Source organism: Pseudophryne corroboree, chromosome 2 (genome assembly GCF_028390025.1).
Source record: "Pseudophryne corroboree isolate aPseCor3 chromosome 2, aPseCor3.hap2, whole genome shotgun sequence".
Lineage (NCBI taxonomy): Eukaryota > Metazoa > Chordata > Amphibia > Anura > Myobatrachidae > Pseudophryne > Pseudophryne corroboree.
In genome coordinates this window covers 591,711,901-591,729,056 of record NC_086445.1, presented here as the reverse complement: position 1 = coordinate 591,729,056, position 17,156 = coordinate 591,711,901, and the positions used below count along the sequence as shown (strand labels likewise).

Genomic DNA, 17,156 nt, shown 5'->3' with positions numbered 1-17,156 from the left:
CACCTGCGTGCAGGATGGATTGGAGTCTTAGGCTACTGGACACTTAGCTCCAGAGGGAGTCGGAACACAGGTCAGCCTGGGGTTCGTCCCGGAGCCGTGCCGCCGATCCCCCTTACAGACGCTGAAGAGACGGCAGAACGGAGGTCCGGAAAACAGGCGGCAGAAGACTCCACAGTCTTCATGAAGGTAGCGCACAGCACTGCAGCTGTGCGCCATTGTTGTCACACGGCTCACTGACTCAGTCACGGAGGGTGCAGGGCGCTGCTGGGGGCGCCCTGGGCAGCAATATAATTACCTTTAGTGGCAAAAGAAATACATCACATATACCCATTAAGGCTATATGTATGTATTTTGACCCAGGCCAGTTTCTTAAAAACCGGGAGAAAAATCCCGCCGAAAAAGGGGCGGAGCTTATTCTCCTCAGCACTCAGCGCCATTTTCCTGCTCAGCTCCGCTGGTGAGGAAGGCTCCCAGGACTCTCCCCTGCACTGCACTACAGAAACAGGGTAACAAAGAGAAGGGGGGCATAAATTGGCGATATTTATATATTAAGAGCGCATATATAGTAAACAACACCTTCTAGGGTTGTTTTTATACATTTATAGCGCTTTTGGTGTGTGCTGGCAAACTCTCCCTCTGTCTCCCCAAAGGGCTAAGGGGTCCTGTCTTCGATTAGAGCATTCCCTGTGTGGCTGCTGTGTGTCGGTACGTGTGTGTCGACATGTATGAGGACGATGTTGGTGTGGAGGCAGAGTAATTGCCGATGATGGTAATGTCACCCCCTAGGGAGTCGACACCGGAATGGATGGCTTTAGTTATGGAATTACGTGATAATGTCAGCACACTGCAAAAGTCAGTTGACGAAATAAGACGCCCGGCAAACCAGTTAGTACCGGTTCAGGCGTCTCAGACACCGTCAGGGGCTGTAAAACGTCCTTTACCTCAGTCAGTCGACACGGGTACCGACACAGATGAATCTAGTGTCGACGGTGAAGAAACAAACGTATTTTCCAATAGGGCCACACGTTATATGATCACGGCAATGAAGGAGGCGTTACAGATCTCTGATACTGCTGGTACCTCAAAAAGGGGTATTATGTGGGGGGTGAAAAAACTACCTGTATTTTTCCCAGAATCAGAGGAATTGAATGATGTGTGTGATGAAGCGTGGGTTACCCCCGATAGAAAATTGCTAATTTCAAAGAAGTTGTTGGCATTATACCCTTTCCCACCAGAGGTTAGGGCGCGCTGGGAAACACCCCCTAAGGTGGATAAGGCGCTCACACGTTTATCAAAGCAAGTGGCGTTGCCGTCTCCTGATACGGCCGCCCTCAAGGATCCAGCAGATAGGAGGCTGGAAACTACACTGAAGAGTATATACACACATACTGGTGTTATACTGCGACCGGCAATAGCCTCAGCCTGGATGTGCAGTGCTGGGGTAGTGTGGTTGGATTCTCTGACTGAAAATATTGAGACCCTGGATAGGGACAGTATTTTATTGACTCTAGAGCAATTAAAGGATGCTTTTCTTTATATGCGAGATGCTCAGAGGGATGTTTGTACTCTAGCATCAAGAGTAAGCGCGATGTCCATATCTGCCAGAAGAAGTTTATGGACGCGACAGTGGTCAGGTGATGCGGATTCCAAGAGGCATATGGAAGTATTGCCATATAAAGGAGAGGAATTGTTTGGGGTCGGTCTTTCGGACCTGGTGACCACGGCAACTGCCGGCAAATCCACCTTTTTACCTCAGACCCCTTCACAACAGAAAAAGACACCGTCTTTTCAGCCGCAGTCCTTTCGCTCCTATAAAAAGCGACCAAAAGGACAGTCTTATCTGCCGAGAGGCAGAGGAAAGGGTAAGAAAGGGCAGCACGCAGCCCCTGCCCAGGAACAGAAGCCCGCCCCGGCTTCTACAAAGCCATCAGCATGACGCTGGGGCTTTACAAGCGGACCCAGGAACGGTGGGGGGTCGACTCAAGATTTTCAGCAATCAATGGGCTCACTCACAAGTGGACCCGTGGGTCCTGCAGATAATATCTCAGGGTTACATGCTGGAGTTCGAAAGGTTTCCCCCTCGCCGGTTCCTAAAGTCGGCTTTACCAACGTCTCCCTCAGAAAGGACGTCGGTTTTGGAAGCCATTCACAAGCTGTATTCTCAGCAGGTGATAGTCAAGGTACCCCTCCTACAACAGGGAAAGGGGTATTATTCCACTCTATTTGTGGTACCGAAACCGGACGGTTCGGTAAGGCCTATTCTAAATCTGAAATCCTTGAACCTGTACATACAGAAATTCAAGTTCAAGATGGAGTCACTCAGGGCAGTGATAGCGAATCTGGAAGAAGGAGACTTCATGGTGTCCTTGGACATAAAAGATGCTTATCTACATGTCCCGATTTACCCCTCACACCAAGGGTATCTCAGGTTCGTGATACAAGACTGTCATTATCAGTTTCAAACGCTGCCGTTTGGTTTGTCCACGGCCCCTCGGGTCTTTACCAAGGTAATGACCGAAATGATGGTTCTTCTACGAAGAAAAGGCGTATTAATTATCCCTTACTTGGACGATCTCCTGATAAGGGCAAAGTCCAGAGAACAGCTGGAAGTCGGTGTGACGCTAACACAAGTAGTGCTTCAGCAACACGGGTGGATTCTAAATCTTCCAAAATCTCAATTGACCCCGACAACGCATCTGCTGTTCCTGGGTATGATTCTGGACACGGTTCAGAAAAAGGTATTTCTCCCGGAAGAGAAAGCAAGGGAGTTATCCGAACTTGTCAGGAACCTCCTAAAACCAGGAACGGTGTCAGTACATCAATGCACAAGAGTCCTGGGAAAGATGGTGGCTTCGTACGAAGCGATTCCATTCGGCAGATTCCATGCACGGACATTTCAGTGGGATCTGCTGGACAAATGGTCCGGATCGCATCTGCACATGCATCAGCGGATAACACTGTCACCGAGAACAAGGTTGTCTCTCCTGTGGTGGCTGCAGACTGCCCATCTGTTAGTGGGCCGCAGATTCGGCATACAGGACTGGGTCCTGGTGACTACGGATGCCAGCCTACGAGGTTGGGGAGCAGTCACAAAGGGAAGAAACTTCCAGGGCGTGTGGTCAAACCTGGAGACGTCTCTTCACATAAATATACTGGAGCTAAGAGCGATCTACAATGCTCTAAGTCTGGCAAAACCGCTGCTTCAGGGTCAGCCGGTGTTGATCCAGTCCGACAACATCACGGCAGTCGCCCACGTAAACCGACAAGGCGGCACGAGAAGCAGGAGTGCAATGGCAGAAGCTGCAAGGATTCTGCGCTGGGCGGAGAATCATGTCATAGCACTGTCAGCAGTGTTCATCCCGGGAGTGGACAACTGGGAAGCAGATTTCCTCAGCAGACACGACCTTCACCCGGGAGAGTGGGGACTTCATCCAGAAGTTTTCCACATGATTGTGAACCGTTGGGAAAAACCAAAGGTAGACATGATGGCGTCTCGCCTCAACAAAAAATTGGACAGGTATTGCGCCAGGTCAAGAGACCCTCAGGCAATAGCTGTGGACGCTCTGGTAACACCGTGGGTGTACCAGTCAGTGTATGTGTTCCCTCCTCTGCCTCTCATACCAAAGGTACTGAGAATTATACGGAAAAGAGGAGTAAGAACGATACTGGTGGCTCCGGACTGGCCAAGGAGAACTTGGTATCCGGAACTTCAAGAGATGCTCACGGAGGATCCGTGGCCTCTACCTCTAAGAAGGGATCTGCTTCAGCAGGGACCTTGTATGTTCCAAGACTTACCGCGTCTGCGTTTGACGGCATGGCGGTTGAACGCCGGATTCTAAAAGAAAAGGGCATTCCAGAGGAAGTTATTCCTACCTTGATTAAGGCTAGAAAGGAAGTGACTGTACAACATTATCACCGCATTTGGCGAAAATATGTTGCGTGGTGTGAGGCCAAGAAGGCTCCAACGGAAGAATTTCAATTGGGTCGATTCTTACATTTCCTGCAAGCAGGATTGTCTATGGGCCTAAAATTGGGGTCCATTAAAGTTCAAATTTCGGCCTTATCAATTTTCTTCCAGAAGGAATTGGCGTCAGTGCCTGAAGTACAAACTTTTGTCAAAGGTGTACTACATATACAACCCCCAATAGTGCCTCCAGTGGCACCGTGGGATTTGAACGTGGTTCTAAATTTTCTCAAATCTCATTGGTTTGAGCCGTTAAAATCGGTAGAATTAAAATACCTTACATGGAAGGTAACCATGCTGTTGGCCCTGGCTTCTGCCAGGAGAGTTTCAGAGTTGGCAGCTTTGTCATACAAGAGCCCATATCTGATATTCCATTCGGACAGGGCAGAATTGAGGACACGTCCTCAATTTCTCCCTAAGGTGGTTTCGGCATTTCACTTAAACCAGCCTATTGTGGTGCCTGCGGCTACTAGCGACTTGGAGGACTCCAAGTTACTGGACGTTGTCAGAGCATTAAAAATATATATTTCAAGGACAGCTGGAGTCAGAAAAACTGACTCGTTGTTTACATTGTATGCACCCAACAAGATGGGTGCTCCTGCGTCTAAACAGACGATTGCACGTTGGATCTGTAGCACAATCCAACTTGCACATTCTGTGGCAGGCGTGCCACAGCCTAAATCTGTAAAGGCCCACTCCACAAGGAAGGTGGGCTCATCTTGGGCGGCTGCCCGAGGGGTCTCGGCATTACAACTTTGCCGAGCAGCTACGTGGTCAGGGGAGAACACGTTTGTAAAATTTTACAAATTTGATACTCTGGCTGCAGAGGACCTGGAGTTTTCTCATTCGGTGCTGCAGAGTCATCCGCACTCTCCCGCCCGTTTGGGAGCTTTGGTATAATCCCCATGGTCCTGACGGAGTCCCCAGCATCCACTAGGACGTTAGAGAAAATAAGAATTTACTTACCGATAATTCTATTTCTCATAGTCCGTAGTGGATGCTGGGCGCCCATCCCAAGTGCGGATTGTCTGCAATGCTTGTACATAGTTATTGTTACAAAATCGGGTTATTACTGTTGTTGTGAGCCATCTTTTCAGAGGCTACTTCGTTTTGTTATCATACTGTTAACTGGGTTTAGATCACAGGTTGTACGGTGTGATTGGTGTGGCTGGTATGAGTCTTACCCGGGATTCAAGATCCTTCCTTATTGTGTACGCTCGTCCGGGCACAGTACCTAACTGAGGCTTGGAGGAGGGTCATAGGGGGAGGAGCCAGTACGCACCATGTGACCTAAAAGCTTTTTTAGATGTGCCCTGTCTCCTGCGGAGCCCGCTATTCCCCATGGTCCTGACGGAGTCCCCAGCATCCACTACGGACTATGAGAAATAGAATTATCGGTAAGTAAATTCTTATTTTTGCTAAGATTGCAAAACTGCTAATGATACAATCACATACTGGGGGTCGCCCAGCACAGGGCGAGGCCGTCTAGCATGTAAATGGCCGGCAGCGATGCGATCACAATTCTGTTGTGATTGCATCGCTGATTTGTAGATGCCCCCCTTCCTTGGCACCCAAGCTGCGAAGCAGGGTTGCACAATTTAAATCAAATGATTAAATCAACAATTTAAATCAAATGATTAAATCATGGCTTAAATCAAAACGTTAAAAACTACAACTTTCGCTTAGAAAGAGATAGACCTGTAGGTGGGGGCAGTCCTTTTTTTTTCTTTCTTTTAGCTCGGTTGGGGAGAATAATGGATGGTGTTTAGGAGATTCTACCAAGTACAGTATATACTACCAAGTGACGTGTGCTGGAATACTATGATAGATTGTTTGGAGTCCTTTCTGAGAAACTGGCCCATTCTTGTTAGAGTATGTGATAAAAACAAAGATGATATCCCACAAGACATTATTAACAAAGATAATAACTTTGGTATTAAGTGGAGTGCTGAAGATTATTTGGCTCAACTGGAACCTGTAGCTGTTAGCCCTGGATCGTGCACAAAGACGCAACTGCACAATCAGTGAGGTCGTACAAATGTGGAAGAAGCTGTTAGATGATCTGGAAGAGATTGGACACCACAGCAATGTAGTAAAGATGGCAAAGGCAAGAGCTAAAATTGTACACACAGATGCCCACTTGCTGGCTAATCCACTTGATCTAGGTACAGTAGAAAAAAGCTTAGTCCTGCTGAAATTGAGACTGCTATAGAGTTTGCTCATGTCAATAATCGTCAGATTATGCCGGTCATCATCAACTTTCGTTCATCCATGAAACCATTTGCACCATACATATTTGAAGTGGACACATTACGCCAAGTATATCCTCTAGCCTGGTGGATGTCCTACGCAGCTCAGCTTCAGTTAGACACTTGTGCAGTAAATCTTCTGAAGCAGATGTTCACCGCAGTTTCATCAAGTGCAGGAATTTAAAGGATTTTTTCAACGTACAGTTTTGTACAATCCAAAATTCGCAACAGATTGGGAAATGCTAAGCTGGTTGCATGCTACAGAGCCTTTTCTGTTGAGGATAAACGTGAGGACATGGGATGTTTGACTCCGACTCAAACAACTGACTGAGTGAAATTCAGAGCCTAATTGTACTTCTTGATGCAACTGTTTAGTGTGTATTTATTCTATTACTGTGTTCATTTTGTTACTGTTCTCACTTCAAAAATTGTTCATGTATTACTAAAACAAGGTGTAAACATCTAAAATTAAACAGTTTCCCCCAAAAAAGTCTAATAAAAGAAAATCCTATTTAAATCCCAAAAATCTGATTAAAATCAATTAAATCCGGGTTGTTGTTTTTTAACATTTTTTTTAATAATCTGATTTTTAAGCAGCTCTGCTGCGAAGACAGGTGCAGGGCGTTCATTTTCCGTCTCGTCATGTGGCTGCCCTGAACTCGCCCCCATTTTTGTCGCCACACCTGCCCAACTCCGCATCACTGCCCCCTGATAAGTAAGCATTTTTTCTGCGATCACGTCTGCAGAAACACATAGGTTTGAACAAAAATAGGTAATGTATAATAGAAAAATGGGCTATAATTGGATAGCCCGATAATGATCACTGGGCAAAATCATGATAAAAGCCTGTTTTTTTTCCGTGCGAAAAACTATCGTGGCTACTAGGATACCCCTCTAAATAGCAAAAACCTAACTCCATTAAAAAAATCTAATCTCTTTTCTAATCTTTACCCTGAATTGCTATCCATTCTATACTCCTCCTTCATCCTTACACACAGCCTTCCAGCCGTAATGAAGTGGGCACAGGAACAACTTGCTGCTCGCATCCTTTCTGCTTTTCTGCTATGGAATTGCTTGGCGAATGCAGCTGATATATGACCAAACCTCAAAACTGCTCTCGATTGGTCTCTGTATATGTACATACTGTAAGACCATGTAGCCTATCTAGATGACAGGTCAACAGGTCCCCTTCTTGTACATTGACAAAAACATTTTTTATTATACAATGAACAAAAAAAATTGTTCCCACATACTATCCAAAGAAAGCCCTGTGCTCCCCAACAATAGTAAAGGTGGGTACACACAAGGCAATGAAACATCGTCAGCGACTGGACCTGGTGTGCATACACACTTGCCAAGTCTGGCTCTGACGATCGTCGGTAAGGGGGGGGGGGGGGGGGGGGGGGTGAGTGGGGGCCATGCTGGATCGATAGCGACAGCCTCAGATTTTCTAGCATGTACAAAAGATCTGAGGCTGTTTCTAGGTTTCTAGCGACCTACGGGTGTGCATCGTTATCTTTCATATACACGGAATGATTTGAACGATTGGTCGTTCCATTAGATCGGGAACACTCACATCGTTTGCTGAATCATTCCGTGTGTATGCACCTTTCACCCTCTCGAACAATTGAAACTTTTCTTGGGCATACAACGGTGAAAGCTATTGAAACAGACATACTGAAAACCTCAGCTAGTTATGCAGGGATGAAATCCCTATGCTCATTACGGTTAAAGCAATACACAAAGCTCCCTGCTGTGGACACATCACCAGCTGTTATCATCTACTGGCTCAAGTGCCAGACCAACAGGAAGAGTAGAGCTCAGGACAGATGTAGTCCAGTAACAGGCAGTACAAAAATCCTGACTTCTGGGGCATTTCTGCAGCTTGTCTATTCCTATGCCTGTTTCATAGCAATAAAATAAAACAATCATTCTCCACTATAATGACCCTTCTGTACTGTAAGGTGCTGCGGACACCTTGTGCCATATAAATAAAGGATGATGTAGTAAATAATAATTATTACAATAATGAACTGTGATTGAAAAAAATAAAGTCATATTTACACACATGGGGGGTAATTCCAAGTTGATCGCAGCAGGAATTCTGTTAGCAATTGGGCAAAACCATGTGCACTGCAGGGGAGGCAGATATAACATGTGCAGAGAGAGTCAGATTTGGGTGTGGTGTGTTCAATCTGCAATCTAATTTGCAGTGTAAAAATAAAGCAGCCAGTATTTACCCTGCACAGAAATAAAATAACCCACCTAAATCTAACTCTCTCTGCACATGTTATATCTGCCTCCCCTGCAGTGCACATGGTTTTGCCCAACTGCTAAAAAATTTCCTGCTGCGATCAACCTGGAATTTCCCCCATGGTCAGGTGAATGGACCTGTTGATAAAGTATGTTTTGAATGTTTATCATTAAACTCTCCCCAGTGGTGCTTACCATATAAACATTCTTTTTGTAGTCCCTGGTGACTGTAGAAGATGGTAAATTGAAGCATGTGCAGAAATGGGATGGAAAAGAGACCACATTGGTCAGAGAAGTCAATGAAGATAAACTTGTTTTGGTGAGTACATAAATATCTTAGAATATGTGCAAAAAATAAAAATCCCTTGGACATTGGGAGGCAAAACCTGTAAAGATATTGGAATGTTCTATAGTTTAGACATTTTTCCCTCAACATTTAATCATTTTAGGCTAAACATGAACTGACCTGTTCCATATGATTTGACCTCTACACTTGACATTGTATGAAAGTTGTTCCAAAGTTTCCCTTTGGTTAAAGCAATTAATCATGTGTGTTTGCTGAGATATCTTGTTCAAACCACTCTTCATTGCTTAACCATTGTGTGACTGGAAAGGAATGCTAGTTAGCACACACCTGGTATTGAGAGAACATTCTGTGCCCTCTCGTGAGTAACAGGTACTTTTTATATATTTAGATTAAGTTTAGGTGGGTTCAATTCATCTCTGGATTTCAAAATATTAAACACAATACACTGGAAATCGCATACATAAACTCTATATATATATATATATATATATATATATATATATATATATATATATATATATATATATATATATATAAAATTACCATACTGTCCCTATAAACCAAGACGCTCATGAATTACACAGGTTTTGTGGCTGATTAAAACCAGATGAAATGCAGGCTTGAAGTCAGCCAGCCACAGCACCTGTGTAATTCATGAGTGTCCTGGTTTATAGGGATAGTATGGTAAGCCTTTTTACTGTATATATTGCACACCTAATCAACACAAGAATAAAGTCATTGACAGATGGGGTGCGTGCAGTGATGAGGCTAGGAACTATTTTGTTCAGTCCCTGTCCCAGTTGTGGGTAAAATAGATGTTCAAGAACGAAAGCTATTTGTACAATAGTAAAGCAAAAGGAATGTAGTCCTGTCACATCATTTAGGGGGTATTTAGCAAAGCTCCGAGAGGGCTAAAATTGTGAGAGATAAAGTACTTTAGATTTTACAGACTTGGGGGGTATTCAGTTGTTTGAAAAGTTGGTTGGGTGTCTGTTCCTGTCTATTAGATAGGAAAAAAACAGACACCCAACCGACTTTTCAAACAATTGAATTCCACCCTTAGTCTGAGAAATTACAGAAGCTGGTTGGTACTTTATCTCTCATAATTCTATCTCTCTCCAAGCTTTGATGAATACCCCCCTAAGATTTCCTTCTGGAATTAAGGGCCCCTATGCTTAGGCTTACCATAATATCCTTTTAATCTGGGACATCTATGAATTACAGAGGTTCGGTGGCTGACTAAATTCAAGTTTGCATTTCATCTGGTTTATTTCGGCCACAGAACCTGTGTAAATCATAGGTGCCCTGGATTAAAGAGATATTATGCATATGCCCATGCTGCATAGGATTGCTGAATCCACTATCTCATGGATACTGTTACTAATAGGTACAGCTGCCACAATCAGGGCAATAGAGAGCCTGTCTGGGCCCAGGTACTTTTCAGGGGGTGTGGCCTAATCACAGGAGGCGTGACCATGCACTATTCTAGTTCCTAATAAATCCAATTTACAATAGGTTGATCTGTAATAAAAAAAAAACTAAAGGCCCATACACACGGTGAGATTCAGGCTATGACCGATTCTCACTATGCGACAGGGTCTAGGTCAGCATCGCAAGCACATAATGAGTGTGCTTGCGATACTGACTATGTGCGATTTTGGCTAAGTGTCAATTTTGACTATCTTTTCTACGAAATAGTCAAAATTGACTTGCCTGAACAGTCTATCTAGTCTTGCGATGCCGACCGCGCATCGGCATCGAATCGGGATCGCAAGGTGACTTTCACCTTGCGATCTGCACTAACTATTCTTACGATTTTGACTATATAGTCAAAATCGTATGAAAATATCTCACCATGTGTACACACCATCAGGCCTGGTTGAGTGTGTGATTGAAAAGATAATAAAGAAAATGTGCTATAAATTGTTGAAAGCACATAGGCCCAGATTTATCAAGCCTTGGAGAGTGATATTTAGCACTGTGATAAATGACCAGCCAACCAGATCCTAACTGTCCTTTTTTGAACACAGCCTGTGACATGGAAGCTAGGAGCAGATTATCACTGTGTTTTTTATCACTCTCCAAGGCTTGATAAAAGGGGGCTATAATTGGCTCCCCTATAATTAGGTTAGGGTAATTATGAGTTAAAACTACAGAAATTTATATATCACTCCTCAAAGTATATCAGTAAATTGCAACTGTTTGAAAGAAGAATAAAATACAGCTACATCAATTTCACGGTGATAACACCACAGATTTGTGTATGCAGTCCCTTCATCAGATGTCTATACATCAATCCATGTGAACACATTTGTGAGTCCAAGCTGGAAGGATCGCTAAATAGTCTGTGAGCGCAACCTGGAGAAGGGATTTTGGCGGGTTTTTTTTTTTTTTACACACAAAGTTACATACAGTATGTTGTCATTTACAGTAGTGCACAAATGTGTACCTCAGTTTGCACTATTCCCTACAATCAATGCAAATGGTCCATCTGAGGTGATTTTGTTGGTCTTTTACACAGTAAATATGGGAGTGTCCCTAGCAGTGTTATATGGTAGATGCAGAGTGAATCTAATAGCTCTGTACTTGTGTGTCTTTAAACTGCTCCATCATTAGATCCTTAGTACATTGCTCAAATATTTATCAGTTAAAAAAACAAGATACTTATGCGAACTGAAATTTGCTCTGGCCATAAAATCCACTTCCTGCATCCTTTTAGGGTTTCAAATAAGTTAAAGCTTGGAGAGAGATAAAATTGTGAGAGATGGTCTATTCATGAAGCAGTGAAAAGTGTGGAGAAGTGGGCCATTGGAGAAGTTGCCCATGGCAAACAATCAGCATTGAAGTAACATTTATAATTGGTTGCCATTGGCAACTTCTCCACTGGCTCACTTCTCCACTATTCGCTGCTTCATGAATAAATCCCATAGTGCCAGTCAATCAGCTCCTGTCATTTTTCAAACACAGCCTGTAAAATGTAAGGGAGAAGCTGATCGGCTAGTACTTTTTCTCTCAATTTTATCTCTCTCCAAGCTTTAATAAATAATGCCCTTAATATTATGTTCAAGATTTGGAGTAGTAATAAAGAGAACGGTTCATAAGAAACAGACATAAGGGAGCTCTAGCTTGGCACCAACATTTAGGGGTTTATTCAGTTAGCGGCGAGATGTTGCATCGGCTCACTCTATACTTTTAGTACGCAATTACTTGTTGAGCAAGCCGCCTTTTTGCTAATTGAATTGATCCCTTAGAACAGAGGTTCCCAAACTGTCCTTAAGGCTCCTAAGCATCAGGGTTTTAAGGCTATCCATGCTTGGGCACAGCTGACTTAGGTAGTACCTCAGTAAACTTGTTTAACCATTTGCGCTCAACCGTGGATAGCCTGAAAACCTGGACTGTTAGGGTGCCTTGAGGACTGAGTTTGGGAACCTCTGCCTTAGAATGTATTTGTTTACACACAGTGGATAAGCATTTTGAATTTGTTTTTATTCAGCTTATGTATTTACCACGTATGACCATGGCCGTAACTAGGCGTATGCGCCACACAAGGCCAAGGGGACGACATAATTGCTCTTATTTTTTTGACTGTTTGAAATCTACTCCGCCCAGAAAAGGAATTCTTTCTTCTATGTACAGTTTCACTTCCTATTAACCAGTTGTTGTTTTTTTCAGATCAAGGTTGCACATTCTCCATATGGATTTTGTGCATCACCAATTCCACAATAACTGCTAATACCTATGTACCATGCCAGTTCTCCCCATTTTCCAATTACATTCTACGCCTGTGCAGGAAGTCTGAGTATTGGCATTCAGGCCCTGGCACAGAAGTACAAATGTAGATACAGTTATGCAGCATGTGTTTGTGTTTAAAATAAAAAAAAATAATAGTTGAGAATGAATTGGAGAAAAAAAAATCTTTCTATTGGGATTGTGCAGGTAGTCTTATTTAGACATCTTGGGCGTTGGTGTATCCAAGCAATGAAAATAATGGACAAGTGGAGAAGTTGCCCACAGCACTCAATGAGCTTTTAGGTAGCATTTATCAAGAACCTTCTATAAAATGGTAAGGAGTAGAAGATTGGTTGCTGTGAACTGCACTTGTTCACTCCTCCACTCTTTTCACTGCTTCATACATCAGCACCATAGTCCTGTGCCCTATTAGTCAAAATCTACATTGATGAGGAACAGGTTAAACTGTATATTCCAGCATACATGTAACCAGAACAGTGGGACCTGGTAAATGTACTCTTGGCTCTCTCCATACATATCTAAGTGTATAACAAAATCTAAAATGGGGGAAATATTATTGGATTCTGCAGACTAATGAATGTTTTGCTTTCTTAAAACAGACTCTAACGTTGGGAGACGTTGTCAGCACACGCCACTATGAAAAGGCCTAACAACCAGACACAGCCTACGTGTGACCCTTTTGACCCTTGTTTTGTTCAGTCCAAGATGAGTGTCTCTAAGATTATAAAGCTCCTTCATATTTTCCTGTGTCCTTTTTATACCCATTGGGCTGCAGCTGCAGTATTATATACCTACAGTGTGAATTCTGGATGCAGCAGTCACTACAGACTTGGCTAAAACACTTTTATACTCTAGTGCCAAATATGGCTGTGTCCAGGTTTTTGCAGATTTTTCACTGGTACTGAAAAAATGGAGATAATCCACTTGCACCATACATGATTGGAATCCTTCTGTTTAAATGGATTAAATCAAGTTAAAATGTGACTTATCCTGTGGATGCCACAATCTGGTTCATGTGATGTCACATCTTCTATCTTCTCTGCTTTGTCTCTATTTCTTCTCCTTTCAGTCTCCAGTTTTTCTGGGTTCTCAGTCTCTTCTCATATTCCTGCTTACTTATTTTTTTATTTTATCCAATAAACTTGAGTCATGTTTAAAGCATAACAAATGTCTCAAAACATGTATGGTCTGAGCTGGACAGAAATCATTGTAATAGAGTTCCGCTGAATGTATGAAAAGGCTTACATACGTCAAACGTGTACACAAAGGCATTATTGGTAGAAAAAATTATTACAGTAGCACAGGTGCTCTTATGTTGTACTTAATGCATCCCTCATGAGGTTTACTATATAGTTTGGTGTAAATCCAGTTAGAAGGTGCTGTAGAGGAGATTTCAATGTGTGCTATAGTTAAACTTGGAAAGGGAAAAGGTACTAACTCAACTCAAAATTGCAGGATAAAAAGAAGACAGCCCAGTATTTATGAGCTACATGCGAAAAGCAGCCAGTATTTCCCGGCAGGCAGCAGGCAACAAAAATGCGGTAAAAACCCTGCCAGGGCTTCGGTGAGGAGGATAACACCAGCTTTTGCTACCATCACTCAATTTCTGACCGTAAAGCAGTACCCAGAGGCTGCTATGGTCAGATGGAGCTAGCTGTTGTTGGCTAGGGGATCCCTCCCTGCTCGTTGGACTCAAGTTTAGTGATCGCATCAATTTACTTTTGCACATTGCAGGGACAGGCTCCTGTTCCAGGATGTGTATTTTGGCAGCACCAAAAATAAGAGTTTCAAACTAAAACCTGGAAGGAAGAAACATTCTGGGCCTCATTTACACTTAGGAGGAAATTATATTTTATATTTAGTACATCTCATCCATAATCTTATGGTGTGTATCATAGGCTTGCACAGCACATTTTATTAGTGCACGACTGGAGTGGCGTGCCTAGCACCATATATTAGCTGTCAATGCAAACTAGATAATATAGGGAATTTGATTAAATAGTGTGTACAGTGAGGGCTGGTAGATGTTTATTAAACCTAACAAGCTGCAAGCCTGGGACCTCGCTGACATCTGTTCGTTGCCCCCTACTGCTCCTGTCGGGATCCTGACAAAGTGATCCACGAAGTGCATTACAGCGTGGCTTTCTGACATCACCACAGTAGGCTTGCGGCTCCGGTTAGCTCGCTCTGAGGTGGTCCGACACGTAGAGGTTCCCGGCTCTGTGAGACGAGGTAGTGTGGTGCAGGATCCCTACAGGAGCAGAATGAAGCTGGAGTTTTGCCTCGGGGGGTATTATTGGTTCAAATCATGTGGTAACCAGCCCACACATAAGATTGTAATGGTACGGGAGGCTATAAGTGATCTGTAGCTTTGTACCTGATCTAGATTTTAACCAAATTATATATTATATATACACACACTACCTGAGCCAAGCAATCAGTAGTTTACTGAGTGCACCTTTAGACTATAGCCTATAGTCTAAAGGTGCACTCAGTAAACTACTGATTGCTTGGCTCAGGTAGTATATGTATGCATGTGTGTGTGTGTGTGTATATATATATATATATATATAACACTTATGCATACTGCAATCACAGGGGGAGATTCAAATGTTTGAAAAGTCAGTTGGGAGTCTGTTTTTTCCGATCTAATAGACAGGAAAAAACACTGACTTTTCAAACATTTGAACCTCCCCCAATATGTCTACTCCAATAATTTGTCAACACTTGGTGAGAGTTAAAATCTTTACACCCAGAAAATTATTTGGACAGTGACTTCTCTATTCGGTCTCGTAGTCCACCGGGTCACATACATCTACAAAAAATATAAATAGTGGAGGCGCTCCATAGTGCATTAATATATATATATATATATATATATATATATATATATATATATATATATATATAATCTTTTTTATACAAAATGTTATCTTTTCTCTGGTGCACACAGACACAGTGAGTGGTTCTAGTCTTGTCTTCACTCACGTTCTGAAGGCTTAGGCAGGATGGGAGACCACTACTGTCCTCCTGACCTCCTCCAGGCTCCAGCAGTCCTAGGGGCTCCAGCGGTCTTAGAGGCTCCACTGTCCAGACAGTCCTGGCGTGTGCTGTCCAAAATTGCATGGCAGCAGGGCAGGGCACACACACTCACTGCCACTAGAACTGAGCGCGGGTTGGAGACGGGAAGACAGCGCAGGGCGGAGAGTAAGGGAGGGAGGGCGCGTGGTGTGACATGTCGCAAGGCAGTCGGACCATTATGGTGGGTGGGCTGGGCTGGGCTGTGCGGCCAGCCACCCAACCACGAAGAAGAAGCTGACAGTTCAACTGTGACTGAGTCTGACCGGTGGCGCAGCAGGAGGGGGTGACTGACTGTAAGTTAGGGCAGCGAGCGATGCAGGAGGTTATCCGATCATCGCTATCAGTGTGCTACTGTACACAGACCGATGATCGGATCGTAGCAGGTGTGACGTGCGGGGTGCCGGACATTATGGTGTGTATCCAGCTTTAGAGTTACTTTCATGAGTATTGACATATTCTGTAGCTGCTATTTTCACTGACATTACATACCGATTTGCCTCCAACACAGTTATAGGGAAATTAAGTGTTTTTAATATCTCAGATGTAGAGCTTCAAAATGAAAAACTAGGACAAAACTGTTTTTATTTTTTATTTTAGAATCTATTAAGAGTTTTACACATCATAAACAAATGAACGAACAACGTTGACAAAACGGTAACATCCAATTCTTCAAATAGAGATGAAATCAAAACTGTTTTGTTCTTATTACAGTATTTGCGGCTATGTCTGTCCTAGAGGTCACACTGCATTCTGACTGGTAAAATGTAGTATGTATTTGCTGTTGTGTGCTTGTTTACAATAGGACAATGGTTCACACCCTCACTGTCATTTCAGTGAGGCTCTTGCATCTTACTTGCCTACTGTCCCAGAATGTCCGGGAGATGACCCAATTTCGAGGAGTTCCCACAAACATCCCAGTCACTGAGTGAAATGGGTGGGGCTACAATCTGACACTTTCACATTTTCACACTCCTGTAATCATTGCAAAAAGTTTGGTTTTGGTGAAAGGAAAATTGCACGCTGCTTTCATGATCAAATATAAGTCCTTCTTTCCAAGCTGTTGGCTCTGGTTACCTTGTTTATATTGATATTCTGAATTTATAAATGTTTAACAGGAATGTGTTTTCCTCATAACCATTCCTATACCTCAGTGAGAAGCCAGAGGTGACAAGGGTCGCCATTTGTAGTGCAAGAGGAAAGATGCCATATATGCACGGTGATCCTATTATTCATTCATTTGTTAAGCAAATTTGATTATTCCTGTTATGTGTTTTTGTACACCTAAAATGTTCTCTAACAAAATAATAAAATTTTGGCTGAAATATAACTTTTTATTTATTTCAATATAAATCTATGATGAACACAGACCACTTTCCATACATCTAATAGTTCAGCACATATTCCAGGTGTTTTGTCACCTATAGAGCAGTGGTGTCCAGTACTTCTTGTTATCTGTGAGTGGGCCATTCTGGGAACACAGAAGAGGTGGTTGTCATTGGATTGTCTTGTGTTTATATGTATAAAGAAAGACTGCTGTAGACCATTTAGTACT

General features: G+C 43.1%; 1 protein-coding gene across 1 annotated transcript in view; it reads left to right on the top strand.

Annotated features, from left to right (window-relative positions):
• The window catches only part of FABP3 (fatty acid binding protein 3), a 40,930-nt gene extending 23,999 nt beyond the window's left edge, over positions 1–16,931 (top strand). Inside the window, exons 3-4 of the mRNA XM_063954597.1 lie at positions 8,684–8,785; positions 13,123–16,931. Of these exons, the coding sequence (XP_063810667.1) occupies positions 8,684–8,785; positions 13,123–13,173 (153 nt within the window). The 3' untranslated portion in view covers positions 13,174–16,931. The remainder of the gene's footprint in view (positions 1–8,683; positions 8,786–13,122) is intronic.
• Positions 16,932–17,156: the final 225 nt, after the last annotated feature.